General features: G+C 51.2%; 3 protein-coding genes across 13 annotated transcripts; 1 reads left to right on the top strand and 2 right to left on the bottom strand.

Moving 5' to 3' along the window:
• The first annotated feature begins 678 nt into the window (after positions 1-678).
• DUOXA2 (dual oxidase maturation factor 2) lies at positions 679-7933 on the top strand. Its single transcript, XM_052671759.1, has 7 exons — positions 679-771; positions 1988-2298; positions 2438-2495; positions 5168-5302; positions 5496-5709; positions 6233-6447; positions 6891-7933. The coding sequence occupies exons 2-7, from the start codon at positions 2152-2154 to the stop codon at positions 7088-7090; spliced, it is 969 nt and encodes a 322-aa protein (XP_052527719.1). The 5' UTR covers positions 679-771; positions 1988-2151; the 3' UTR covers positions 7091-7933.
• A 970-nt stretch (positions 7934-8903) lies between these two features.
• On the bottom strand, positions 8904-14841 carry DUOXA1 (dual oxidase maturation factor 1). The gene is made up of 7 exons (XM_052672277.1): positions 14210-14841; positions 13611-13764; positions 12735-12792; positions 11917-12051; positions 11567-11780; positions 10672-10886; positions 8904-10032 (listed from the first exon to the last, which is right to left on the bottom strand). The coding sequence occupies exons 2-7, from the start codon at positions 13755-13757 to the stop codon at positions 9821-9823; spliced, it is 981 nt and encodes a 326-aa protein (XP_052528237.1). The 5' UTR covers positions 13758-13764; positions 14210-14841; the 3' UTR covers positions 8904-9820.
• Positions 14842-21220: 6379 nt separating this feature from the next.
• Positions 21221-26055, bottom strand: NMB (neuromedin B). Of its 11 annotated transcripts, none has more exons than XR_008203850.1 (6): positions 25968-26055; positions 25330-25412; positions 24864-25056; positions 23658-23860; positions 22565-22669; positions 21221-21494 (listed from the first exon to the last, which is right to left on the bottom strand). XR_008203850.1 is itself a non-coding variant. In XM_052672271.1 (3 exons), exons 1-3 carry the CDS (start codon positions 24456-24458, stop codon positions 21447-21449), a joined length of 387 nt encoding a protein of 128 aa, XP_052528231.1. In that variant the 5' UTR covers positions 24459-24584; the 3' UTR covers positions 21221-21446. The 11 variants fall into 11 exon arrangements, 1 of the variants encoding a protein (XP_052528231.1); XR_008203849.1 differs by having other exon boundaries at positions 25330-25511; positions 25968-26052; XR_008203848.1 differs by having other exon boundaries at positions 25330-26047.
• Positions 26056-27667: the final 1612 nt, after the last annotated feature.

A 27667-nucleotide genomic window follows, 5' to 3' on the forward strand; every position in this document is an offset into this window, starting at 1 on the left:
GCTGAGGTTTCAACATCCTGCCTCCCTAGCGCTTCTCCCTTGCCAGTACAGAATATTTTAAAAACAGATAAACGTGTTTTCTAAATGTCAGTTTCTTCTGAATGACTGAACTCTTCCTTGAGGACGTCTTTCGACTTCTTGTCTCTGTACACGGACAGAGGAAATGATGGGGGCTCTGGGGCTGCATGCGTGCTTCTGCATTGGAGGATGCTTTCCAAAGTGCAGCAGCTTCTGTTTCTTCTGCCCTGAGCTGCAGGTCCCAGTTTTCCACTTTCAAGCTGTGAAAATGTCAAGGAATTGGTCTCCTGTGCAGGGATTCAAGCAGGAATTGAGGTTGGGCTGGCAGCAATAGAAAGCACTGTTTCCCTGGGAACTCCCCCAAAAACTACTCTTACAACCGTAGAGGAAATGCAGGAATCCTTTGATACTGCTTGAAGGTTAAAAATGGATTAAAATGGAAACATTTTTCATGTCACTGGAGTTTTAGTTCTTACTTGCTCCTTCTAGTCTGATCATTTTAATTTGCAGAGGGTTGCGTTTTGGTGGATGCGGTCAGGGAAAGCATTCCTTTCCTCCAGACACCTTTTGGGGTCAGGTCAAAGACAGTGGGGAGAGTGACATTCAAGCAATCAAGACTTGACTAAATTAGTCTAAATGAGTTGTTTATTCCTGCTCTTACAGCCTCTTGGACCGTCTGTGGGCACTTTGCTGGAACCCTGCGACTGGACTTGAACCTAATATTGGAACTCAGTTACAGCTCCTCCTTGTCAGGTAATCCTAGTGCAATGGTGCTGCAAGGCTGGCCATCTCTGTGCTTAGCTGTCCAGGGAAATATGTTGGAATAGTTACAGCGAAACAACGCAAGCTGAGCTTTATAAGTGTGCTTGATGGCTCTGTTACGCTGGAACTGAGCGTCCGGATGAGAGCTGGAGCGGTCGGGAGGCAGGCAATCTCCCTGCAAAACCAAGTGTCTGTTAAATTGCTTGCTGTAATGGTCTCTGTTTCTTGACAGAGAGGAAACAAAGTGTTGCTTTTATGGATTAAGAAATGAATTCAGCTGCCCCCAAGAAATTGATTTAAGATCTTTACTGTAATTTCCTTCCACTTCTGGGAATCTGAGACTCACATTTCAGTGGCTGAATTGTTTTGAGTTGGATCTTACCTAAAAATGTGATAATTGTTGTTTTCAGAAAATAAGAAAAAAATCAACTCTCCCATGCAAGGACAGGATGAAATTATATTTGATCATGAGTCATGTTTGCTCTGGCATTCCCTGACTTCTGAAGACTTCCCAGGATACTTACATACAGAGATGATATTAAATAAGGGAAATGAAGGGACGAAGCATGTAATCAGTTTTGGTAGAAAAGATCTAATCCAGAAATGGGGGAAGTTCTGTAATTGCTAGGACTGAAGCGTTAATGGGAGTCGAAAGTAATCAATGGGAATCGCACAGATCCTCTGCTCTTGTTCTCGTGTAGCTCAGTCTGCTACACCCTGAGGTTCCTGATGCTTACATGCTCCAGAGCCTTGTGTTCTTGGACCCATAGCCCAGGAGCGTACTTTGCAGTTCCTGGGAAAAGCCTCTGAGGAGAGGGGGTGGAAATGGAGGTGGTGGTTTGCTCTGCTTGGTGTTTGGTGCTGGGATAATTCTGCTTCTGTGAAGTCAACATTCTCTGTGAATCCTCGTCATTTTGGAGGAAGGCTGCACGGTGCCTGCTGGCTTGCAGGCTTCCTGGAAGGGCACATAGCAAAGCTGAACGTCCTGGCTGCATCAGCTGGAGGGAAAGACCCAGCTCTGCCTGGGGAGAAGCTGCTCAGCAGGTTCCTGGGCTTGGGCTGCTCCCCAGACAGCAGTTGTGGCTCCTCACACTGCCACAAACCCCTTGGGCTGGCTAAGCGCTGAGCCAGGCACCTCCTCTCCACCGCTGAGGGCCTTGGGTGCTCCTCTGCCAGGCAGTATTTCACTGGGCTTATTTCCTTGCAGTGTCACACTTCCTTGTCCCTCTGGAAGAAGGAATTGAGGCCACTCTTCTGCAGCTGGTGCTTCTGGAGCTGAGCTGGAACTGGTGACGACAGAGTGGAGAAGCCAACGAGGCAGCCTGGGCCTGTGCTGCGACCACCTCTCTCCCCATCTCCTGGAGGTGCAGAATGACTCTCTTTGATGGCGTCTACCCCTTCTACCCGCAGCAGAGGAAGAGCTTTGTGTTCGATGTCAGCACCATCATTGTGGTTATCGTCTTCCTGACGCTGGCTTCCACCTTCCTGCTCATCATCCCGGGCATCCGCGGACGGGCGGTGCGTGATCCTTCTCCCAGGGATAAGCATCCATTCTCCGTGTTCTGGATGCCAGGGTGACCCCAACTGGCTCAGGGTGAGGCAGGAGGAAAGCCCGGGGCTGTTCTGTGTGCCTGACATCCCATCTCTCTCCACACAGAGACTGTACTGGATGGTCCGTGTTCTCTTCAGCTTGATGGTGGGAGTAGTGATTGTTGGTAAGTGCTGCAGCCCCTCCAAGGGCAGTTCTGAGAGTAAGATTTGGCCCTGGGGCAGGGTCTGGGTCCAGTATGAGTGATGGCTTGGCAGGAGCTGGTTCCCCTACCCCTGCTATGCAAAACAGCAATGCAGCTCTCAGGTGGGCTCCCTTACCATTTGAACCATATTATCATAAAATCATTACGGTTGGAAAAATCACTAGGCTCATCTAGTCCAACCATCAACCCATCCCCACCATGCCCTCTAACCATGTCACATCTTCATGGTTCCTGAACACTTCCAGGGATGGTGACTCCACCGCCTCCCTGGACAGCATGTTCAGTGCAGTACCACTCTTTCAGAGAAGAAATTTTTCCCAGTATCCAACCTGAACCTCCCCTGGTGCAATGTGAGACAATCAGCTCTCATTCTATCACTGTTACCTGGGAGAAGAGGCTGACCAACACTTCACCACAACCTCCTTTCAGGAAGTTGTGGGGAGCGATATGGTCTCCCCTGAGCCATCCCAGCTCCCTCAGCTGCTCCCCATAACACTTGTGCTCCAAAGCCTTCACAACTCTGGCGTTGAGGGTCCCAACACTGAGCACAGCACTGGAGGTGCAGCCTCACCAGTGCTGGCTATAGGGGGATGATGGCCTTCCTGCTCCTGCTGGCTGCACTATTTCTGACACAAGCCAGAATGCTGTTGACTTTCTTGGCCACCTGGGCACACTGCTGGCTGATGTTCAGCTGAGGGTCAAACAACAGCCTCAGATCCTTTCCTCTGCATGTCTTGCCAGTCACTTTGCCCCAAGCCTGTAGCAATGCCTGGGGTCGTTATGGCCAAACACAGGACCCGACCTTTGGTCTTGTAGCTCATTCCATTGGCCTCAGCCCATCGATGCAGCTTGTCCAGATCCCTCTGCAGGGCCTGCCTGCACCTAGGCAGATCTACAATTTCTCCCAGCTTGGTGTCATCTGCAAACTTACTGAGGGTACACTCAGTCCCCTCACCCAGGTCACTAATGAAGATATTAAACAAGGCTGACCCCGATACTGATCCCAACACAAGGGCTGCGAGCACTTGACGTGCCCATGTGCACTTCTGAGTATTTGCCTGTTCTGATGGCACTGAGGAGCCCCACGTTTCTCCAGCTGCACAGCCCAATGCCAAGGGAGCATGGATAAGGAGCTTGGACAGCAGCCAGACAAATTCAGAGCCTTGCAGTGATGGAGAGAGAGTAAGACAAAACAAAATATAGTCAGCATGGAAGTAGGGGGTAGAGACTTTTCAAGGCGGGAGATGAAGGAGATAATTTGATTGGGCAGAGAGCAGGAAATCTTCTGAAATTAATGGGACTAATACTTGGAAACAGCAAGGTCCAGACTGTGGGCATCTCAAATTTGGGCAGAGCTGCAGGGTGTATGAGTAGCAGCTGCAGGGAGAGGAGGGAAGATGATGGGCAGGGAGAGCAACCAGTCCTGACCCTAAGTCAAGGAAACTCTCCAGGAGCCCTCCAAGGGAAGGTTTTAAAGGCCAGGGCAGATAACAAACAAAAAGCCACTTGGAGTAAGATGGTGAGGCGCAACCTAAATGACGAGCCCTAGGTCAACTTGAGGATAGGAGTACATAGCCAGACTGTGACTGGCCACAGCACTCTGCTGCCTGACGCATGGCTTGCAGGGCCTGGTCTGACTGCAGTGGTCACCCTCTGCTCAGAAATATCCAGGCACTGGGTGATGCTACCAGAAGTGCCAGGCTGCAGCTGATGGAGGGGTGGGGACAGCAGCTTGCTCCACAGCCTGAGCCAGTTCAGCCCTTGCTCAGCCCTGGAGAACCATCCAGCACTGCTCTCTGGACAAGGATGCAGCCAAGTGCTGCTTGGATACGCAAGAGGAATTGATTGTTTTAAAGCCAGCGTCAGGATTTCTGTCCAGAGGCAGAAGGGCACACAGTGTTGCAGCCAGGAAATGTCCCCGTGAAGCTGCTGCCGGATCAGTGCTCTCACAAGTTGACCCAGCTTACCTTCAGGCAGATTTGAAAGGTCTTGTTCAGCCTGAGGTTCAGTCCTCACCTTTAATTTCAGCTCACATAATTGCCAGAAAATTGAGTCCATCACAAAGTGAAAGTGTTTCAGAAAAGAAACTTCTTTTTTCATAAAAACATATAGCAGAAAGGATTCCAATTCTTCCTTCTCTCCCACTGACCATCCTGCTCCACCATTTCTAGCTGACAAAAAATCCAGTGAATTTTTATTATTCACTAACAGTGTGATCAGCTGCTTAACAGGGAGCTTAATAATGGCAATGAAACTCACCCTGCTGCTGGAGCTGAGGAATGGGCTCATTTCTGAGCCTGGTCCCCCGGGGCCGCGGTGCTTGCCATGGTGGGGAGCGCGTGGGGAAGCGCCGAAGAGGGTGGCCGGAATGGATTCAGGCTGTGGGGATCGGAGCTCCCCGCCTGCGGGACCAAGGGGGTGGATGCTGAGCAAGAGGAGGAGAAGAGCTGTGCCAGGGCGTGGGGCTGGTTGTGGCACGTCTCTGTGGCTGAGTCATCTCTCCTGCCCTTCTTACATTCCCTGGCGGTGTCGCAGTGGGAATGCAGCAGCTCGTGCTTGCCCCGGGTCCACCCTGAGCTCAGTAAAGCCCTGGAGCAACCCCTCTTTAACCCTAATCAAACTTTCTCTGGCAGTTGTCCAGTTCACGGGGGACTGGGAGAGCGGCTGGGTGACAGCCAACACCTCCTACAAATCCTTCAGCCTCGCCGTGGTGAACGCGGACATCGGGCTGCACGTCGGCCTGGCAGGGGTGAACATCACACTGGTGGGTGAGTGCCATGTCCCTTTCTCTTCATCCCCAGCTCTGCAGAGACCATGGCTATAGGGGGTCTCCAAGAGCTTTTTCGATGGCCTTGTTTTTACTGGAGGCTTCTGGACAGCCTCTTGTCGTCAAGATGCTCCTGGCTGTCAGTGCCCATTCTATTGGGACGCAGCAGGACCTTGGTCCTCTTCCTCTGGCAGGAAACCCAGTGAATCAGGTCAACGAGACCATCAACTACAACGAGCACTTTGCCTGGAGCTTCGATGCAGACTACGACCACAGCTACAGCGAAGGCCTGGAGAAGGGGCTGCCCAGCCCCATCCTCTACGTGGCGGAGAAGTTCACCACACACAGCCCCTGCAACGTGCACAGGCAGTACCGCATCTCCAGCCACTACGCATCGGCCAGCCTCTGGTGAGGCTTTGGGTTGAGGTGGTGAGCGGTGGGTGGCGATTGCAAGTTGCTATAAGGAGAGCCATGTGTGTAGAGGGGGCTCTCTGAGGTCTGCTTTCAGACCGCTGGCCCTGTGCAAGGAGCAAGAGCTCCTGGACCACAGCTGAAGGCTTCCCTTGTAACCTGGCTCCTGAGGCAGGTTCAGAGCTACTTCAAACAGCTTGAATCTACTTCTACAGGTGTCTCGGTCCCATGTGCTGCTCTCTGTGGTCTGCCCTGCACCACACTTAGGTGGGCAGGGCGCTGAGATGGTGTAGATGTGCAATCTGTGCTTGTGCTTTCTGGACATAGCAGTATGAGCGTTGCACATCTCCCTGCTTAGCCTGGGAGACCAGGGATCTCTCCAGCCTGCCCACAGAGTTTCTTAACCTCTTGCAGTGCAACCAAGAGCCCAGATCTCTCTTCCCACCTGGAAATCCTCATGTAGAGCATCCTAGTCAGTGGCACTTGCACATCTTGTCCATTGGTCTTCTCTTGTCTCTAGGGTGGCCTTTTGCACTTGGCTCATCTCCAACATGCTCTTCTCCATGCCTGTCCTAGTCTACGGAGGGTACATGATCCTGATCACAGGGGCCTTCATGATCTTCTCACTGCTCTCCTTCTCCACTGTGAGGAACTCCCTGGTGTGCCCAATCCAGTTTGGGACCACATCCCTGCAGATAGGCTATGGGGGATCTTTCTGGCTCACACTAGCAGTTGGTAAGTGCATCAAGCTCCTTTAGGTCCACCGCTATGACCCCTGGGTGTGCAAGAGCCCCAGGGCTTTCTCTTCACCACTGGAGGTGAGGAGCTTGGGACTGCAGCCCTGTTTAGGCTTACCCTGTGTCTTGACACAGCGGCTCCCAGCAGAGATACAGAGAGGGCTGGCAGAACTGGGAGAAGCATCACTGTCTTGAGGGTGATGGAGAGATTTTTAGCTCCTGAGTTGCAGCAGAAGAATTGGGGATCAATTGGCTGAGTTTTAAGACCTGTTCTTGGATTTTATGGTGGTCGACACAGCAGCTGAAACCACCTCATAGAGTAGAAGGCCATCTTCTGTAAGAGAGGGTGTCCCTTGGTTCAAGGCCATTGGAGTATGGATATGGGGTGGGAAATGTGCTGACATTTACAGGATTGCTCACGGAGAGCATGTTGTTTTCCAGGCTTGCTCTGTTTTGTGGCTGGGATCACTGTTGTTGCACTGCACTACTTCAACTCTGACCTACTGAAAACTTTCTTTGATCTCCATGTGGACAAAGCAGAGGACTATCGAGAGATGACTGAAGTGTATGTCAACCTTCGGTTCATGAACAGTACTCTGTCTCCTCCTCAACCCTCCAAACTTACCCCTGATGACATCTAGAAGAAAAGTTTTCCTACTCCTTACCTGAAGGCAGGCCTAAGAACACAGAGCACAGACCCTTCCTGATGTCTTTTGAGACTCATCTATCCATCTAGGGGACTTCGAAGAGTGCATAAGTCCACGTTAGGATGAGGACTTGCTCAGAACTGCCTTTGCAATCCCTGATTGTCCTCTCTAGGACAAGGACAGCTTTGCAGTGAGCCAGCAGGCTGCAGGCAGTATAGCTCAGACCTCCAGCAACCTGAGCTGCACACTCACCTGGCTGAGGAGTAACCCCCACTCCTGCTCTATGCCCTGCCACAGCTTGGTGCAGGGGGTTTCTGATGGCCAGTTCCCATACCGGTGGGTGAGATTTCCCATAGTGATTTCTCTTTGAGGATGCTCACTACTCCAATAGCCAGCAATCAAACACGCTCAGTCTTTCTTTTCCCAAGCACTGACGTCTAGTGTAGACCTTTAGATGTTCCTAGGAAAGCCAGGCACAGACCCAAACTCCCTCAGGCTGGATGCTGAGTGAGCCAGAGTATAAAAGATGGCTACAGAATTAAAGATTAAGTAAACATACTGAGGAGCTTGCCAGGGGGAATGTGGTGATGTGATTATTTTCACTTTCAGACTTGGGTTTTATTCGATAAGAATTGTAGCCTAACATGGGCCAAAAAGATGTCATGGGAAAGATGGGAGAGAGAAGAGTGCAATTACACCCATCCTCTTGGATGGGTTCTATTCAAGTGGAGCACACTTGGGCTGGCTGTGCTTATCACAAAATGCAGCCTTGAGTCCCACCAGTGGCATTCTTCCATGGGGCGGCTGCCCTGATGGAGGCACCCCCAGAAAGGATGAGATTCAGCATGAATAAATGATGCCTTTGAGAAACTTTGGGGTTGTGTGGCCCCTGGGCTGAACTGCTGCAGGTCCTGCCTCTTCCACCCATTGCTGAACCCCGTTTCCTGGCTGAGCCAAGATGCTGTTGGACAGTGAGACACAAAGTAATTGCCAGCAAAGCCTTGGCTCTCAGCCCAGTCTTTCTGATCCCATGCTACGCAGACCTGGCCTGTTGGACACAGGGAATCTGGCCAGACGGCCTGTGCCAGTAAACTGAGCAAGCACCACAAAATGTGCCTGGGGCTCTGCGAGGATCGTGGTCCTCATGCCCAAAGGCACACAATGCCCTGGGACATGCGGCCACCGCACCACTTGGCAGGCACCAGAGCTGCCCACTGACCTGCTGCCAGGATGGGCTGCAAATGGGAACACACTGGGAAAGGCAGAGACTTACGAGGGCTGAATTTTTGTTCAATGGATAGAAGGCTTCTGTTTCACCTTGGATCTTTAGGCTGAAGCATCTCCTAGTAGCTGCCATAGGGCATCTACTTCCTAGCTGAAGTTTTGAAAACTCAAGGAGTTCCATTCTGACATATTTCTAAATGCCTTAAGGTCCTTGTTGAAATGCTTTCCATCTGGAGAGGGATGGGACGAGTTACCATGCCTGAGCACCCCTTCCTTGAGGGCGCTGCACAATGGTCTTCCCTCTGCTGGTCTGGGGATTCTCTCATCAAGACCTCCTCATGTCCAGGGCCACTCCAACCTTCCCATATCCTGGTTGATTATTTGCTTGGGGATTCTCTGATACTCTACTTACCATTTGCCCCTACTGCCTTCAGCTAATTAATTAGCTGCTGTCAGATGTCCTGTGGGGCCACAACAATGCTGCCACTTCTTCCCTCTCCTATGATCATCATGTCAAAGGATCAGCATATCCCCAGCCTCTCAGCACTCAGAGGGATTCTTTTAATGACACGCAAGAGAAAGATCAGGTCCAGCTTTCTTTATTGAGACAGAAGGGACAGTAAGTGAGTACAAAACAGAAAAATGTTGTTGCAAAGCCTGCACAGATTTAAAGGAATGCAAACCTGAAATACGCACCCTGCATGACCAAGGTACCTGCTAGCCACCAGCAGCCAGGAGGAGTTGGCTGCATTCACTGTGGGTCTGTAGGATTACATATTTGCATGCTCCGTAACAAGTGGGCAGCTAAGCAGCATGAAACCAGGTACTTCTAGGTACTCTCCTCCTGCAAACTGTTTACAGACAGTGACGGGGGAACCGGGGCATGCACTTCCATCCCCTCTTCCTCCTCTCCTTCCCACCCACCAAAACATTTTATCTTCCTTTCAGAAGGCCACAAGAGTCTTGGTAAGTCACATTTTGTGATCTTCAACTGATGTTTTTGCCTTTGACATCTGGTATGTATCTTTGACATCCCGGGAGCCTCCAACGTTTAGTGTCTCTGATATCTGGGAGGTCTCTAGGGTTTGGTATCTCTGACATGCAAGAATTCTGCAAGAATTGGTGCCTCCAACATTTAGGATGCCTCCAAGGTTTGGTACTTCCAACATTGAAGAAATCTCCAAGGTTTGCCAACATCCCGCTAATACGTGGGATTCCTTGCCAATCCATCCTTCACTCCAGACCAAGAGCAGGTGCTGAATACAGGGTACTTTAGTGCCCACAGCTCTGCTTTCTTCTCCACCTGTTGTTGGGAAGAGCATTGTTGGGCAGAGTGGGCTTCTGGCAGACCTTTTGGGGTAAGTGTGCTACTGAGGGTGTAGGGGTTGCTTCTCCTTTGGTTCATACTTATGTGTTTATTATATATATTTGATTTCTCTCCAGTTTCTTTTGGTTTAGCTTCCACATCAAGGAGATCTCCAAGACCATGTTGCTTTTGCCTCACAGGTTGGTGGCTGTCACCTCACAGAGCTCACCCAAGGACACCATCAGTATGTCCTGCTCAGAGGAGCTGGACTCGGCTGGCAGGTGGGACTTGTCCCACCCATCTACTTCTCTCTTTCCCTCGTCCAGGTTGAAAACAAGCTTCAGTTTCTGCGGGCGCACAGAGTTGAGAACAATCACACCCAGCCCCAGCAGCAGGCAGAACAGCCCTGAAACACACAGCATGGAGAGATGCATATTGTCCCCAAATGCACGCCAGGCCCATCCAGCCACAGACGTAGGGATGGGGACCAGAGGGGATAGAAGCCAGTGGAATATGGCATCACATGGGAGGTCAAAGGAAGGGATTATTTCTGTTCCCAGTTTCCTACAGCAGCTCTACAACTGGGCTCTCCAGTCCAAAAAGAAGTTAATAAGCTTCAGCAGAGGGCTAGACCATTAGGTCTAAAGCTCACCATGTATGGGGAATGGTTGGAGGAGGTAGGTTTGTTTAGCCAGGAAAGGAGAAGCCTTCAGGGGGACCTAATTGCCACCTTCTGCCAATGAGTGGAATAGCCGTGGGACATCCCCGAGGGGCGGAAAGGACCATTCATGGTCCTGAAAGGCAAAGGGTTGATGCATGGGTACATCAACTAGAAGCCTGAACAAGGCCCTGGACAACCTGATGAGGCTTTGACATTAATACTGCTGCATGAGAGATCCCAGAAAGTCCTTCCAAACTAAGTCTCTCCCTGATTTTATGACTCAAGACACAGATTATTTTGGTCACTCATATGAGAGCGGGTGAAGTACCGCTGAGGTATTATTGCTGCAGGAATGGAGACCAAAAGCCCCAGCTAAGCACTCACCTGTTGTTAATGTCAGCCAAAAAGATCTGCCGTAATCTGTTTTCAGGGAGGCAGGCCCAAACTGGATGGGACACTTTGGGATGTTCCTCACCGTGACGAAGAAGAGCAGTGAGAAAAGCATCAGCACGGCAGTGAGCAGGAGCATGTAGCCACCATAAAGGAGGACGGGCATGGAGAAGAGCAGGATAGAAATGAGCCAGGTGCATAACGCCATCCTACAAAAGGATCACAAAACTGAGCTGAAAGCACTGTACGTGGGCATGTCATTTCCTGTAGTGGTGAAGAGGGCTCTTCATACCTGGGGACATTCAGCACTGAACTACTTGAGACTCTCATATGTTTACTCTGCACAGGGGGCTCAAGTGGAGACCTCCAAAGGGCCCCTTTCAAATTGTACCTTTCTCTGGCCCTGTAGTCCTTCGTAACCTGGCCAGCCCCAGGTGTTTCCTATCTATTCAAAGGGAAAAGGCCAGCCAAGGAGACTTCTGTTAGAAGAATCACGCCATGAGCCCTGCCCGCATCTGATTCAGCAGCTGCAGTGAGCACAGCTCTCAGCCTTGCCCTGTGCATAGGGCTTGGGTTTAGCTTACCGGGGAGGTGAGTCTAAGAAATTGTTCTGAATCCAAGAACAATAAGGCAGAATCACTTGAAATCAACGTCCTTGCCTTGAGATAGCCAGTTCTCAATGACAGGGAGGTTTGGGCACAGCCTGTTATTTTTCTCGATCATGAAGAAGGAGACAAGGGCTGGGCCTGGCTGCTGACACACCTGTGAGGAATGCCAAACCACTCTTCTCTGCAGCATCTTTCCCACGACCTCTGAGACGTGGAGATGCTCTCAGACCTTTCTACCTACAGCTGAGCAGAAGCAGAACTTACCCCTTGTTCCGCCTTACCACAGCGTAATGGATGCGTAGCGGCTGGAGATGCGGTACTGCCTGTGCACGTTGCAGGGGCTGTGTGTGGTGAACTTCTCCGCCACGTAGAGGATGGGGCTGGGCAGCCCCTTCTCCAGGCCTTCGCTGTAGCTGTGGTCGTAGTCTGCATCGAAGCTCCAGGCAAAGTGCTCGTTGTAGTTGATGGTCTCGTTGACCTGATTCACTGGGTTTCCTGCCAGAGGAAGAGGACTAAGGTCTTCTCCAAGCCTTGAAGGCAACTCCAAGAGTTCCCAGTATGCATGCCCACTACCTGGGTGGACAGTGGCCAAACTTGTGTCCGATTTCTTTGTGTTGTGATAGACACTCACCCACCAGTGTGATGTTCACTCCTGCCAGGCCGATGTGCAGCCCAATATCCGCATTCACCATGGCGCGGCTGAAGGATTTGTAGGAGGTGTTGGCTGTCACCCAGCCGCTCTCCCAGTCCCTGGTGAACTGTATGGCTGTAAAGATAATGGGTTAGCTATGTCCTGGTGAGCAGACCTCTTAGGGACAATGTATGCTGGAAGGACATACTGTGAGTGTCACCAAACAACATTCCAAAGGCAAGGCCTGGTTTATAAGCAGGATTTTGAGCAGAGAAGCATGGTCCATGCATGTACCTCCCCCAGCACCTACCTACTTCCACAGGAGCCCCATTGGGGATTGTTTCTCCCCATGCTCTGCTCAGTTCCCAGTCCTAGAGGCAATGGGGCTTGTGAACATCATCCAGGCACTGATCTTCTTCTAACTACAGCCAGTTTGTCTGGGTCTCCTGGCAGATAGGAAACCAGTAGTGGTCCGCCAACTTTTGGAGAGGAGGTTTCTGAGTGTCTGTGCTTCCTATCACTGCTAATCCAAGAAGCCTTCAGACATAAGATTTGAATTTCAGGTAGTTCTGTGTGGAGCCAAGAGTTGGACTAGATGACCCTTGTGGGTCCCTTCTACCCTGGGATATTCTATGGTTGTCTTGCTGGGCTCAGATCCTGGGCACTGAAGTGGGTTGATCTTCCCTGTGAGCTCATCTTGCAAGATGGACTCAGCTGTTCTGTTCATCCTCCCACCTTGCTCCTCCTTGCTCTCCTTGTCTGTCCTTGCACTCCTTATCCCCACCTGTCTCTGAACACACTGAGACCCCCATACTCACTGAGGACCACTGCTCCAATGAAGAGGCTTGTCACCACCCGCAGGAGCCAGAAGAGCCGCTGCAAGTGGAAAGCAGAGTTGGGGAAACACTCAGATTTTGTGACATGAAGCTCAGCTTTGATTAAGTACCACCAGAAATAGACCCCTCTCTCACTTGGGGAGCAACCCCATGGGCTCCACAGGTGAGTAGGACAGAGGAAGGACCCATGGCTTGGGCATCCCTTCCATGTCATGGGCAGCATGGAGGCTGAGGCAGAGCAAGAAGGTCAGATCATCCCATTCAGGAAAACCGTGCCCATCCCCTTTCCGGGAAGGATATAGACACTCCCTTTAATAGTCCTGAGTTGAAGTTTCCACACTTATCCAAGCCTTATGTGCTTCCATGTGTTGGAAGCTGGCCACAGCTGGAGACAAAAGCAGTTTGGAGGTTTGCTGGGTGGGAAATGCCTTTCCAGCAGGCTCCTGGCAAGCACGGGTGGTGGTGTAGGGCTAAGTAAGTTTGCCAGGCATCCCCATGGGGCTCAGTAAGTGGTGCTGAGGCATGCACACTGCACACCCTCAGTTTTTTTGGAGATTCAGGAAGGTGGAGCAAGCCCTTTGTGCCTCACCCAGTGAAATCATTCAGGCTAATCTAGCTAGGAGCTTGCCAAGCTCAGATCTGAGCCGATTGTAAATTTGGGGTGGTGAAGTCTGGCCTCTCCAGCATGGGAGCTGAGCTGGAGCTCATTGCTGTATCTGAGATCCCTCAGACCCAGACATCAGCAGGTTCCTGCCCCATAGGCACATTAGCTCCTCACGCCTGCTGTAAATGCAGGGAAGGAGGTGGCACTCAGGCTCTACCCAACACAGGGCTGAGGTCCCCTAGCCCTCCACTTACCCCTTTGCCCCGGATGCCTGGCAGGATGATGATGGAAGTGACCAGTGCAGAGAGGAAGACGGAGGCAATGATGGCCCAGGTGGTGTCGAAGGGGAAGAAAGCGTTGGTGCCAGGGTAGAAGGGGAAGGAGCCATCCCATAGAGTCATCCTGTTGCTTCAGGGGTAGAAATCAGCACTGAGAGCCCCCAGGAGCACACCACTGATGGATACGTCATCTGCCCATACCTCCTCTGACCTAGTTTGCCCACAGAACCATCTCCTGCTCCTGTCCCAAGGTGTTGGGCATCACCACCAGTGCACATCTCCAGGGAGGGTGGAGGTTCTATGGCTTGTGCCAGTCCTTCTGAATGGCCATCCCTCCCTCTTTGGCTCTGTACAGGGGCAAGCACCTCAATCCCTCTCTATGAGCATGACCACCGCGAGCTGAAAGGCCGCTGGGAGCCCTCCCTTCTCCCCAGAGAACATCCAGACTGCAGGGATCTCTGTTACAATGCCTGGATACGCCCTCAGCTTTGATTTGGCCAAGATGCTGCCCAACAACACCCCTATCCGTGAGACACCAGTCAAGCAGAAACCCCCGCACCCCATGCAGTGCCTACCTCTGCTGTGGCCAATGCCGGAGCACCCACTGATCCTCTGGGCCAGCGGCTGCTCTGAGCTGCTGCCTTCACTTTCCCACGCTGCCTCTGGGGCTGCGGGCAAGAAGCCAGCCTGGCATGTTTCTTCCCGAATTTGTATGCTGCGTCCCGCCTCCTCCAACACTGCTGCCAAACCCCAGGACAGGCAGGATGCAAGGAGCGAAGGGATGGCGTGGCATTTTGTGGAGCTGCAGAAGTGAGCAGTCCTGGGGGGCTTTGCCTTTTTTTCCTCCGTTTTTCCCATTAAAAATCCAGGTTTTTTTTTGTTTGCTTGTTTGTTTTTTGTACGGCAAGAAGACACCAGGGCCACCAAGCTCCTTGGGAAAGCAGCAAAGGCTTTCAAAGCCCCCATAAATGCCACTATCCTCATAAAATACATTATCCAGCAGTGCATCCTGGCTGGGGATGGCTACCACCACTGACCATGCACCAGACTCCATCTCCAGGGGAATTCTCCCAGTAAGGTCCCATCCAAACCTTCAGTTACTAGGCAAGGTGACAGTGACACAAAAGTTGGACAGGGGACCAGCAGAGCCCAGAAGATCTCCAGTAGGGATTTATGCCCATCCCCTTGGTGTCGTTAGTGTCCAGGAGTCTCTCTGCTCCATTGATTATCTCCATTGCCCCTCAGTGCTGTTCTTGAGCATAGATACTTCATCTGGCATCAAGCTAGGGCTCTGTTAAGGTGGAGACAACCAAGGTCTCCCCACCCACATCCTGTCATTGGAAGAGGTCTGGGTGGCAGAGGGAAAGACTTCCCATTGTCCAATCCATGTGAAACCCTAATGAAATTTTTCCATCACAGGGTGCCCACCAGATGAGAAAAGATGCATCTCATCTGCCACGGGGCACTGAAGTTGATGGGGATCCAAAGATGGGGGAAAAGACCTGACATCTCAGCACGTGAGACCTGTAAAACAAGTTTGACAGAGAGGACAGAGCACAGCATGACTTCTCTCCCCTCCCTGCCTGGCTCAGGTCCTGACTGGCCTCCATCCTCAGCAGATTCATCCTAGCACTGTCCAGTAGCCTGGTTTGGGGAACAGAGCAATCACACTTCCAACTAGCATCACCCTACAGGTCATATCCCTGCCCACCCACTTCCTGCAGAGTAATCCTGAAGACATAGGGAGCAGCTCTGACCAAACACCCACCTCTTCCACCCCTCCCTTTCCCACCAGGTGCACCTACTGCCTGGCCTTACTGGGTTGGGTACTGTCATTGACCAGGGAGAGGAGAAATGCCTCAAATAAATACGTCGCTCTTAAGGCTTCACTTTCTCTATCTCTCTGATTACATTCCACATTCAGAAGTCTGATAAACTAGGCTCGTTTCCTACTGGCCCCATGAGCTGGGGATGCCCAGTATGTATACAGTAAAGCAAGCCAGCTTGGGTTGCTCCATTGTTCATCTTAGTGCAAAACTCTGGAAGCAAGAGCATGATCCTGTGCAGGGCCAGAAGCAGAGCAGGTACAAATGCTCAGATGCACATCCTTGCCCTGGGAAAAGTCAACCACTGCACCAAGATCTTCCTGAGCAATTATTTTGCTCTGAGAAGCACCAAGCATGAATTGAGGAAAGTGTCAAGGTTAGCAAGTTGGGTGAGGGATGGGGTCAGGAGAAGGCTGTCAGCAAGTGGGATTGCCATAGGGTGCAGCCATCCTCCGAGTGAGAACTGACACAGGAGGGACTTTAACTACGCTGTCAGGAATACTTCATCCAGTAATTGTGTTGAGTATCCAGCATTCTGCTCCTTCCAAGAGCAATCAAAACGCTGTAGGAGAGGAATGGGTCACCAATGGAACCTCCAGAGGTGCGTGTCAGAAAGTCCATCATGCTTGGGGCTGCCTGATCATCACAAGGCCCAGACCCATTCAGACTCTCAGCATGTGCTCTTGGAGCTCCAGATCACAGAAACCTGGTTACTTTCCTTAATATCTCCATCCTTACCCAGAGAATCTATGTCTTACCCCATGGGAACTGCAAACAGTACTCATATTGAGTAAGGCGTTGCCTTAAAGTAGATTTTACTGTCTCAGCTTGGAGAATCCCTTCCAGGGGTTCAGTCTGATGTCAGAAGAGGGAGTTGACCCTTCTCAAGCTTTTCTAGGTCTTGTTAATGATGTACAGCATGATAATTAGCATTTTCATCCCAGGCTGCAATTTAGAGATAAGCTTTCTCTCTTAATCCCTGTTTTCAGAAGCCTGATTAAAGCAATACCCGTTTTTTCCATAGATGTCCTGTGTCCAACACCTCCACACCATCCTTGAAATTAACGCACAGCGCTGTGCTACCCACACTCGGATGAAGGTCTCTGAAGGTCTCTCTTCTGCTGAAGGCCAATAGCATGCTGTGTAATAGGAAAATATGAATCTCTCTCTCCAAAGCAGTGGAAAGTGCTGAGGGCTGCTCCACTAGGAGCTTTGTTTGTCCTTATTAAGAGAAAGGAACATCCTAAATTCACTTTGAGGGGGGATCTTGCTCTACATGCCTCTGCCCGTCACATGAGGAAGAGGCAATTCTGAACTATTGCTTTGATTGGCTTCCCGCACTGGGAAAACATCTCATTCTTGTAGAAGTGACCTAAATACATCTTATAAAAAGCATCAACTATGCAGTAACTTGGCCAGCTCTACAGCTCCAGTAAGGGCTCAGTACTGGGTGGTGAAGTCAGTAGCAGCTGAGTGAAGGCACTGGTAGAGCAGCTCCCAGAAAGCAGTGATCATCCGCTACGTCACATTTATCCTACTCATGGTGCTCTATAAACACCAATTTGCCCCTGAATATTTTATTTCCTTTCTTGGTTCTTACCACCACATGTAGGTTAAGTGCAGAATAAATACATGAAAACTGGAAGTGACGTTATGTCAGATCTCTCCTCCCTGTAAATCATCACCCTGATGATTTTTGGGTCTGATGCGGGGTCCAGTTGCAGGAAGGCTCTTACCTGGCTCTCTGGGGCTGGTTTTGTCCCTGTTGTTCTAGATCCCTTTCCATCCATTGAAGCCTAAAAGCTCAGGAACAAACGCTGCAAGTGCAGCCCATAGAAAGGTTTTGTGGGTCTGTAGATGGGTGGTTTGTCTTTTATCCTCTCTAGCCCAGAGCAGCAGCACCAGGCGCACATACAGCAGGGTCACAGATGGACCTTCCCACATTGCCACCAGGCCATATCAGCATGAGAGGAGCAGCTCTCTGGAGAAGCATGGGGGATGGCAAAGGTATTTAGGAGCCTAATTTTTTTTTTTTTTCCTGACAGCAAGCTGATTTCCTTTCTGCTTCCTTCTCCCCCTACTTCACTGCCTTTTTTTTTTTTTTTTAATCTCCCATGCGAGAGATGGCACAAAACAACGCAGAGGAAGGAGAACAGCAACCTGAGGCCTGACACTTTTGCTGAGGGCGTAGGAGAGTCAGTCCTATCCAACCAACGGAGCGTGGCTGGGAGCGCTTCACTAACCCTGAACACTAATGACACCAAGTGGTAGCAATGGACATTCAACCGTATCAATCTGAGTCTGCTTCTCACCAGGCCGTCCCACAGCTGAAACAAATGTCAGCAGAGGAGGTGGTTTATCTCCCTTCCTCTTATCTTGCTTTGCTTCCTTTTCCCATCTCTGCAATCATGCCATGGCCACAGGGAAGCCCAGGAGACCTGCCACGATCACCATGAAGCCATCCATGTTCCAAACTGATGCAGCTGCTGAGGGCCTGTGCAGGTTGAGGGCACCCCAGCAACCTCTCAAGTCAGTGACCCCAATTGCAGATCTGCTCATGGCATGCAGAAGCAGCTGGCAGGTTCTGGAGAATGTTGAGGCATGAGAGAGAGAGCTCCATACAGGAGCATGGAGCAACAAGGGGACAAGTGCAAAGCTGGAGAAAACAAACAAACAAACAAACAAAAAACTCAACAGTTTACCAGTTTGTAATTTAAATTGAAGAGGGACTCGAGGCTTCAGCTTGAGTGGCTGCTTGTCAGAGTGGGAGAAAGAATGAAACAGCCCAGTGACGGAGCTGCAGGTGCAGCACCAGGCTGTGCAGTCTTCAGCCCCAGAGATTTTTAAGACTCAGATGGACAAATCCCTGAGCTGACCCTGCTTTGAGCAGGTGGGTGGACTACAAACACGCTCAGACCCAGCAAAACCATGGTCACGGAGACGTGGCAGAGGTCTGTTTAAGCTCTAAAAGCACTGAAGTACATGGTTTTCTCCAGTCTTACACATGACCAGTCTTACACATAGCAGGGACACGTCATCACCATCTCCATCTTTACTCTGAGCCTGCTCAGCACCTGAATCAGTACTCAAACATTTATATTAATAAATTAATTAAGTTAAACTCCCCAAATTGAGTTTGTTTTGCCTGTGACAGCAATTCCTAAATGATCTACTTATCTTTATCTCAGGGACTGGGGGAGGTGGGGGCAGACAGGCAAGATGAGCATTTCTTGCTAGGTGGGTTAAGTAAGAAGGATCTCACTCAGGTGCCGCATGGCAGATTCCTGCTGTAACATCCGGAAATCTGTCTGCCTTCCCTCAGGCCTCCCTGAGCAAGATGTAAGCTGGCAGTCCCACAACATGGCATGCCGTAAGACAGCTGAGCATCAGGTCAGAAATCCCATACAGCTGCCATTCCATCACAACTGCCAGCTCTCAGGCATCTGGTCTGCTCCAGCATCAAATATGATAGGCTGAGCCATTATTTTTCTTGCTTATTATTAGTTTATAAGCCAAGGCTTTGCTACAGCTAATAGAAGGCAGACTGGGGGCTGCTCATCTCCCAGCAGACAGCAACAAGTGTGTGGAGAAAATAAGTTTAAGAGAGGCACCTTCCTGAAAAACTTCCCCTTGGCTTGGTCCCACTCCCCTGAAGTGGGAAGGATCCTAGCACTGATCCAGGCATGGATCATGCCTTGGTACAACATGGCCTGCGTGCACTTGAGAGAACGGCTCTCCTCCCAGCAGGAGCTCAGAGCAGCCCCCTGCAGAGGTCAAGGCTGAATGCATTATGAGAAGGATGCAGGGGACAGCTTACAGCTTCCCTTAAGGCACCTAGTGTCAGAGTTAGCTCTGCTTGAGGATGTGCCCAGGGTAGCCGGGGGACAGTATATGAACAGCACTTTACGAAGGTACAGAAACTTATTCTGTAATCTCTGCTTGTTTTCCAGCCTTCTGCATCTCTGAAGACAGTACACTCGCTGTTCTAAACACATCATAAAAACAAGTTAATAAAAAGACAACCTGCCTTCTTCAGCTGTTCCAGAGGACCCTGGGGCCACACACAAGAGCTTAGCCATGGGCACACATTGCAAGCACACCACAGTCATCCTAAAGCAAGTACACTCCAACAAGGAGAACTTATGGAATCATAGAATCACACAGGTGGAAAAAACCTTAAAGATCATTGAGCCCAACCACAACCTGACCATGCACCTTAACTCTAACAACCCACCACTAAATCACATCCCTGGGCACCATATGTTTTTTTAAACACATCCAGGGATGGTGACTCAGCCACCTCCCTGAGGAGCCCATTCCAGCACTTCACAACCCTTTCTCCTGATATCCAACCTAATCTTACCCTGGTACAACATGAGGCCATTTCCCCTCCTGTCACCTGTAAGAAGAGACCAACCCTGCTCTTGCTCTAAGCACCTTTCAGCTATTGGAAGAGAGCAATCAGGTCTCCCCTCAGCCTCCTCTTCCCCAACTAACAGCCCCAGTTCCTTCTCCTCACAGGCCATATTCTCCAAGTCCTTCACCAGCCTTGTTGTCCTTCTTCGGACCTGCTCAGCACCTCCACGTCCTTTTTGTACTGAGGTGCCCAAAACACAACACAGTACTTGAGGTGAGGCCTCACCTGTGCAGTGCAGGGCAGAATGACTTCCCTGGTCCTGCTCACCACACCATTCCTGATACAACCAGGATGCCACTGGCCTTCTTGGCCATCTGTGCACACTGCTGGCTCATCTTCAGCCGACTGTCCATCAGTACCCAAAGTCCCTTTCCATCAGGCAGCTTTCCAGCCACTTCCCCTCAAGCCTGTAGGGTTGCCTGGGGTTGTTATGACCAAAATGCAGGACCCAACACTTGGCCCTACTGAAATTCACACAGTTAACCTTGTTAACTCTGTAGTGCCTTTGTCCCCTCTGGCACATCAACACTCCCTCCCAGCTTGGTGGTGTCTGAAAACTTACTGAGGGTGCACTCAATCCCCTCATCAAGATCATTAATAAAGATGTTGAATAGAAGCAGCCCCAGCACTGAGCCCTGGGGCACACCACTCGTGACTGGTTGACAACTGAATTTAACTCCACTGGCCACAACTCTTTGGGCCCGGCCATCCAGCCAGTGTTTCACCCAGCAGACCATACATCCATCCAATCTGTGGACAGCCAGTTTCTCCATGAGAATGCTGGGGAGACAGTGTCAAAGGCTTTACTGAAGTCCAGGTTGACCACATCGACAGCTTTACCTTCATCCATTAAGCGAGTCACCTTGTCATAGAATGAAATCAGGTTTATCAGACAGGATCTATCATCGGTAAGCCCATGCTGACTGGGCCTGGTCCCCTGGTTGACCCTTAACCGGTCCACGATGGCTCCCAAGATTATCCATTCCATAACCTCCCCCGGCACCAAGGTGAGACTGAAAGGTCCGTAGCTACCAGGATCATCTTTCCAGCCCTTTTTGAAGATGGGTGTCACATTTGCCAGTCTCCAGTCCACTGGGACATCCCTGGTAGCTAGGACTGTCAAAGAATGATGAAGCATTATAGAGGATTGCTGCAGTAGCAAGTGCTGTAAGAACTTACCCAAGTTTGTAATTTTGTTTTAGATCAATAAGCAGGGCAGCAGGGAGCATAGCCTATCACCTCCTGGCTGATGAGAAGCAGGAGCCTCCTTCCATTCTGCATTCTTCCTGCACAAGCCATGGGGTCTGCCTTTCCACCCTCAAGAAAAAGTCTGAGCTAGCATCTGCAAAGAGCTGGTTTTATTCACAGGGGCACATCAGACAACAAGGAAACAGAAAACATACAGGAAATATACAGGGAGGATCTGCTTTTCATACAAGCAATCACTATTAACAGTATTACAGAAAGAATAAATGTGATGTTGCTACAGTAACCCACAAGGATGATGCTCTCCTCCATTTGCCATGCACAGCTTAGCCTGCTGACCTCATCCTTCACTGCTGCGCTTCTTCAGTTTGAGAAATATTTCTCCAGCACCTTTGTTAAAAGCCCAGTCTCCTACAAGAAAAAGCACAATGGTGAGCCACAACTCCCCTGTGCCACCTCAGCTGATATCACACGCACAGCCCTGGGGTGGCACTGTGAAACCCCAGCACACTGAGAGCCAAGCCCTGCTACTGCATGTGGTTAAAAAGATGAATAATCCCCATTCGCAGCCCTCTCCTGTTCTGTGAGACTTCTGCTATGATTTGCATGGAATGGTGTGTGGGATCCTGCTTCGTGGAGGGACATTTTGAGACTAATCCCACCAGCAGCAGGTAGGACCAGCCCACGTGAAGCAAAGGATTTGTTGAATGTTTACAGGAGCCTACAGAAAGGGAGAACCAGCTTATGAATGATCAGTGATACTGCCTCGGTGTAAAAGGTCTGCTCAGATTTTGAACAGTAGTGTGCATTCCCAACAGTTACCCTGCAGCACAGCACAGCTTTTGTGCTGAAGCACCAGAACAGCACTTGCATGTTAGTTCTTGCCCCGCTGAGAAACAGGGAGAAGCATCTCTGCTTTTCTAAACTGCTTCAGGATGGAAGTGACAGACCCTGAGAAGAGGGTGTACAGAGTTTCGCAGCACAAAGCTGCTAAGCAGCTTCTTAGGCAGGTGGCAAATGCAGCACACACACCAGCTCAAGCACAGGCTGGCTGCTGACCCCAGGTGTCCAACAACAGCTACAGGAAGGGAGAAAGCAGGAACAGCAGGAGGAATTTATGCTGCTGTCACGTCACCCCAGCAAGAGCAAAAAAAGGTCCCACAGAAACGTATAACGACAGCACTCAAAAGCATCATGGAGAATTAATGTCAACCAGCAGCTCAGAAGCACAGATGGTCAAGGGGGTGAGTGGTAGGAAAAAAAGGAACAGGAAGGCAGAAGCCGGTCCAGAGGTGCTCAGGGTACCTGAAGGACAGAAATAGATCTAAGACCCAGCTAGGAGCACGTGCAGATTGAAGCAGGAGAGCTGTGAGGTTCTGGAAGGAACTGGTATGAGGTAGGAGCCAACTGCCTGCCAGGCACCCAGAATGGGGTGCAACCTCACATCCAGGCACCAGATGGGCACTGGGCAGCCCACATACTAAAGGCTGATGTCCAGCACTGGGTTCTAGCTCTGGCTCCATCTCCAGCTGTATCTTCTGTCCCAAGGGGATTAGCTTGCTAGCAGATCCTCAGTTTACCTAAATCTGATGAAATTGAATCAGGGAGGTCCTTGAGCATCAGTACCACTCAGGCTCACATCCCTGCAGCTCCACTCCACCTGTGCCTATCCCAAAAAGCAAACAGGAGCAAGCACTGCCTAATCAGTGCTTCTAGATGACAGAAGCAGCTTTACCTGTGTTCAGCTACTGAATGGCTCCTCAAGCATGGCAGCTCAGTGGGAGCACACACAGGACACACCCATGAGGATTTCATCTCTTCTAGGCTCTCCATTACTTTCTGCTGTGAACAGAAAGTACAAGACACCAAGGAAACACACAAGAGGCAGCAAACGGGCAGAAACACAGCCCAAGCAACTCCATCTCCACCTCTTGCGTGAGGATCTGTGCATGCTTTGCTCCCAGGGGCTAACTTCCCACTAAGAGCTGGGAAAGCCCCCAGGGAAAAGCCACACCAAGGAGCTAAAAAGAGGAATGTGAAGATCTGCTGCTGTGGTACAGGAACCCCTGCTGTGGATGGGGCATGCGACTGCTCCTAAAGACCTGTTCTGCAGGGAAATAACACACACCTCACCTCTCTGCAGGCCAAACTAACAACACCACACGTCCTCTGCACCCTAACCACAGCAAAACAGCCCCAGAAAGGGGAATTAGAAGACTAAAACCTTTTTGCAGGACAGACTCTTCTTCCTGCACATACAGAGCAGTGTCTCTCTTGACCTTTCTCTGCAAGGAGAGAAGAGGCATGATTTGCACTCCTTGTCTTCACCACGGCTGGATAAAGAGACACACATGGCAGCCGCAGCAGCCAGCTACCCTCATCTGCATCAGAGGAGGATCCAGATGCTTCTTAACAACCCCTGGCCTGGAGATCACCTCATCCCCTGCTCAGCTCTCCAAACATGAGGACAAAAAGCCCCTGTCGTTCAGCCGAACCTCCAGCAGCAGTGCAGGTGCTTCCATCTCCACCACCTCCCTGCTCCGGGCATCTCCCTCCATACCAGCCAATATTCACCTGGTCAGCGAGATCGTATTTTCTTTGGTTCTGATCCAAAAGTCTTTCTTGCAAGAGGATTTTCAGGAGCTCCCGGGTAAGCAGTTCCACCACGTCCTCCAGCAAAGCTCTGAGCGAGGGGCCGAAAGACATCGGCGCCGCCGGCTGCCGCAGTTCATCCATTCGCGGGGTGCCCGGCACGCTCTTCTTCCCCATGAAGTGACCTGCAACACAGCGCGCTCGTGTGCCTCGCGCCCGGCAGCGGGGCGGGGACCTCCGAGAGCCAGGCTGCGACCTGCACCGCACGCCGACAACCCGCAGCCAGCGAACCGAACGCCTAGAAGAACCCAGCAGCCCCGGGGCCTCGCTCGGGGAGCCCTCCTCCTCCGATGGCATCTCTACGGCCATAGGACCGGCGGCTCGGCGCCGGGAGCCGCGAAGAGAGCCGTGCCCCTCACCTCCGCCCGCAGGACCGCCGGGCACAGCCGGGGCGCCACGGCTCCCAGGGTGGCCATCCGTGCTCCGAAGGAACTGCGAGCTCCGTTCGCGAAAGGAGACCTCAGGAGACGCGGCGTGACCGCAGCCCGCCCCAACCGCCCCTCACGGGACCGCCGCGCCAGTCCCGGCCCAGCAGCATCGAGCACCGACCCTCACCCCGGCCGCTCTGCCCCGCGGGCCCCCGGTACCTGTGGCCCACAGGTTGCCGCGGGGGTTGACCTTGATCTTGGCCGCCTGGCTGCGGTGCTCGGCGAAGTCGAGGTGCACGGCGCGCCCCAGCACAGCGCCGCACAGCAGCAGCAGGACGCAGCGCTCCGCCACCATGACCGCCCCGGCGGGACACGCTCCCGCTTAGAGCTGCCGCCGCCGCCGCTTCCATTTATACTGAGCGGGGGGGGCGGGGACTCTTCAAGCCGCGCCCCCTCCTCGAACTGCCTCTACCCGCTGCTTTCCCGCCCTCCGCGTCCACTCAGGGCGTCGCGCGGAGTCACGGAGAGTCGCGGTGCGGCGGGACACGGAGCGCCAGGGGCCGCCTCACCGCCAGCTGCTGAGCTGCGCTTTTATCTTCACTGTCACACCAAGAGCCCACAGTACAGCCTAAAGTGGCACCAAAGCAGCCCCCAAAAGGCCCAAATGATGTCCGAACTGCCCGCAGATGGTCTAGCTCCAAATGGCACCAAAATGACTCTGAAACAATCCCAAAACGGCACTAAGAGATCCCAAAATAACTTCAAAACAACCTGAAGGGGCGCCGAACCCAAAGCTCTGCTTTTCCAGGAGGTCCAGGTCGTGTGGAGGAGAGCTTCCCTGGGAATAGGCACAGGGAAGACTGCTAGCATTGCGCTTCTCAGGGTTTATTGCTGCTGGAGAGAAAAGATCTCGCGGCAATTCACTGCTCCCTCAGCCTGGGGTACAGTCTGAACTGCAAACACAGCTTTATTGTTACAAGAGGAAAAAAAAGAGTAGAAAGCCTCATGTGCTCCCAGGGTCCTCACAAATACTGCGGGAAAGTTTCACCCACGTCAGACGACACGATGCCTAAGTCACGCTCCTGCCTGGCCCTGCAATGCTCCTAACAGAGAGGAGAAGGCAGCTACCAGGACTGTCACCTTCCAAGCAGCGAGAGCCAGCACAGCATTTAAAGCAGGTCAAAGTCTTTTGTTCTGATCTGATTGTAACTGGAAGCACAACCAACCCGACGCAGATCTTTCTTCTTTTTCAGCTGGCAGCTGCAGCTGTTTCTCTCTTCCAGGCTGTGATGAGGGATTGCAAGCCAGGCTGGGAACAGGTAAGTGGGGAGCTTTTCTGTCACAGCCTTGTAACAAACACTCAGAAGCTGGTGGCACACTGCTTTAATTGCTTGACACAGAGGCTTAGCTGGACAAGGTGCAGGGAGATTTGATTAACAAAGGCTCACAACCCTGGTTTCAAGCTGGGGAAAAGCAACACAATAGCTGCTCAGGGACTCGGCGCAGGCTGGAAGTGGACATGATTCTGGGCAGCCAGCGGGGTTTTATGAAAAACGGGGAAATAGACCCAAGCCCACTGCTTGCTGAGCAGCACAGTTGATGCTAAAGGAAGCTTTACAGGCAAGGTTTGAGAATACCATTTACGTCCCCTGCCGTGGTCTTGTTAAAATTGAGTTCCCAACACCAAAACACAGAGTGCAAACCCGAAGCTTAGCACAGCTTGCCCTCTTAAGTGGCATAATTACAGTCAAGGGCAATTTCTAGTTGTATAATCAATGAATGTACAGATATTATAATTATGAAATATACCAGAGAGTTTGGCTAAGCAGTTGTTATACCAAAAGAGAATAGATAGAATGCTTACCCATATCCTGGGCTCAGTATGAAATTCCAGAGGAGAGATCTCCAGAAGAGATCCTTCCCCGCTGGTAGCCAGCTGTTAAATGGGTCTGGGAGAGGTGCAGCCAGGCTCCACTCCTTCCAGCAGCACAGGTGAACTGCCTTCACTGTGCTCCCCTGGCTGACTCAGTGCTCACCTCAGGTGATCGATCAGGCCGTGATTCAGCAGTTCCCGTGCACTAGTGAACGTTGTACAGGTGCTAAGCAGCCCCTGGACAGGATGCTCAACAGACTGGGTCCACCTAAAATGTGTGTTACCACACCTGGGAATAACAACTGCAGCGGTGATCACACTGCAGCCAAGCTGTTCCCTTCCTGAGCAGGCAAGAGTGCTGCTCCTTCCACTGTCACCCTGAGAATGAACAAACATGGCTTGAAAGGTGGCTGCAGTGCAAGTGACCTTGCTTACAAATGGAGACCAAATTTCCACTGGATTTTTTCATCTGTATCTCCATTGCAAAAACATGATATTTGTAATTCAGGAAAAACAGCTGGCACCCACACTTGAAGTCTCCTGCTTGGGAGAGGTTCAATGACCCAAGTTCCAGCACCTGGGGCAGAAACTGTCACTACAGTGCTCCTCCACAGCTTGCTCCCTGCAGCTCAGAAGTTCACCTTACCAACTGCTATTTGCCACCAAAGGAATCTCCCCAGTTAATATATTTTACAAAAGACGTTACAAATTCCATTTTAGAAATTGATTTCTGCCAGCAAAGGTCACAACACTGGTTTCTGCAGGTGGTACAGGAGAGTCGCCTGTCAGCCGCCGAGAGCCTTGCAATGGAGCTGGGGAAGGACGGAGGTGACTCAGCACAGGCTGGACTTCTGATAGATGGCTTTGCCCTCGAGGCAGTGTGCATCTGCGCAGAGCCCACCGTCCCCTTTCCTGCTGGGATTAACCCCTGGAGCTGGGCCAGAGCAGCCTGCAGCTGCCTTTCTGCAGCTGGATCCGTTCCTTCCCACCTGCAGGAACCTTCTCACCCAAGGCAGCCTGAAGGACCTCGGGATCTTTCAGCTTGAGCTGCTGGTTTCCCCTGATGCCTCTGGTTGGAGGAAACTGCCGTGGTATGTTCTACTCTCTATTTTTCCCTATTAATTCTCACTTGCAATTTATTTTCTCGATGACTACTGACCACTGAAATGACATTTTCATAGCACAATCTGTTACAACCCCAGTGTTCCAGATGGTAACACTTAACTCGGAACCCATTGTTTCATAAATAGAGTTAAAATTGTTTTTTTCCCCCGTGCACAATTTTGTATGTATGTACATTTGAATTTCATCATTTTTATTGCCCACTCTCTTTTCACAGTTGGCCTTCATCCACACCAACCCTGAAAAACTTAATATCAACACCAAACTTCAGCATTTGCCTTCTTTTGCAGATCATTTTTGAATGTGCTGAACTCAATCTCTGCACAGTACCCTGGTGTTTTCTGCTGCGGAAACTGTTTCCTCCTACCTTTTAGCAAAAGATTTCTCCCAGTAAGGGCCTCCTCTTGTATTCCAGGTCTCCTTCCTCTCCTTAGGAGCCTTCTCTGAGGGCCCTTGCCAACTACCTTTGGGAAATGCAGCTGGATGATCCCAGCAGGATCACCTTGCCCACACACCTGATTCCTTCAGCGAGCTCCAATTTTCTTGTAGATTAGGTCCTACTCCTTTCC

This window comes from Tympanuchus pallidicinctus, unplaced genomic scaffold, assembly GCF_026119805.1.
Source record: "Tympanuchus pallidicinctus isolate F22 unplaced genomic scaffold, pur_lepc_1.0 scaffold12, whole genome shotgun sequence".
In the NCBI taxonomy this organism is placed as follows: domain Eukaryota; kingdom Metazoa; phylum Chordata; class Aves; order Galliformes; family Phasianidae; genus Tympanuchus; species Tympanuchus pallidicinctus.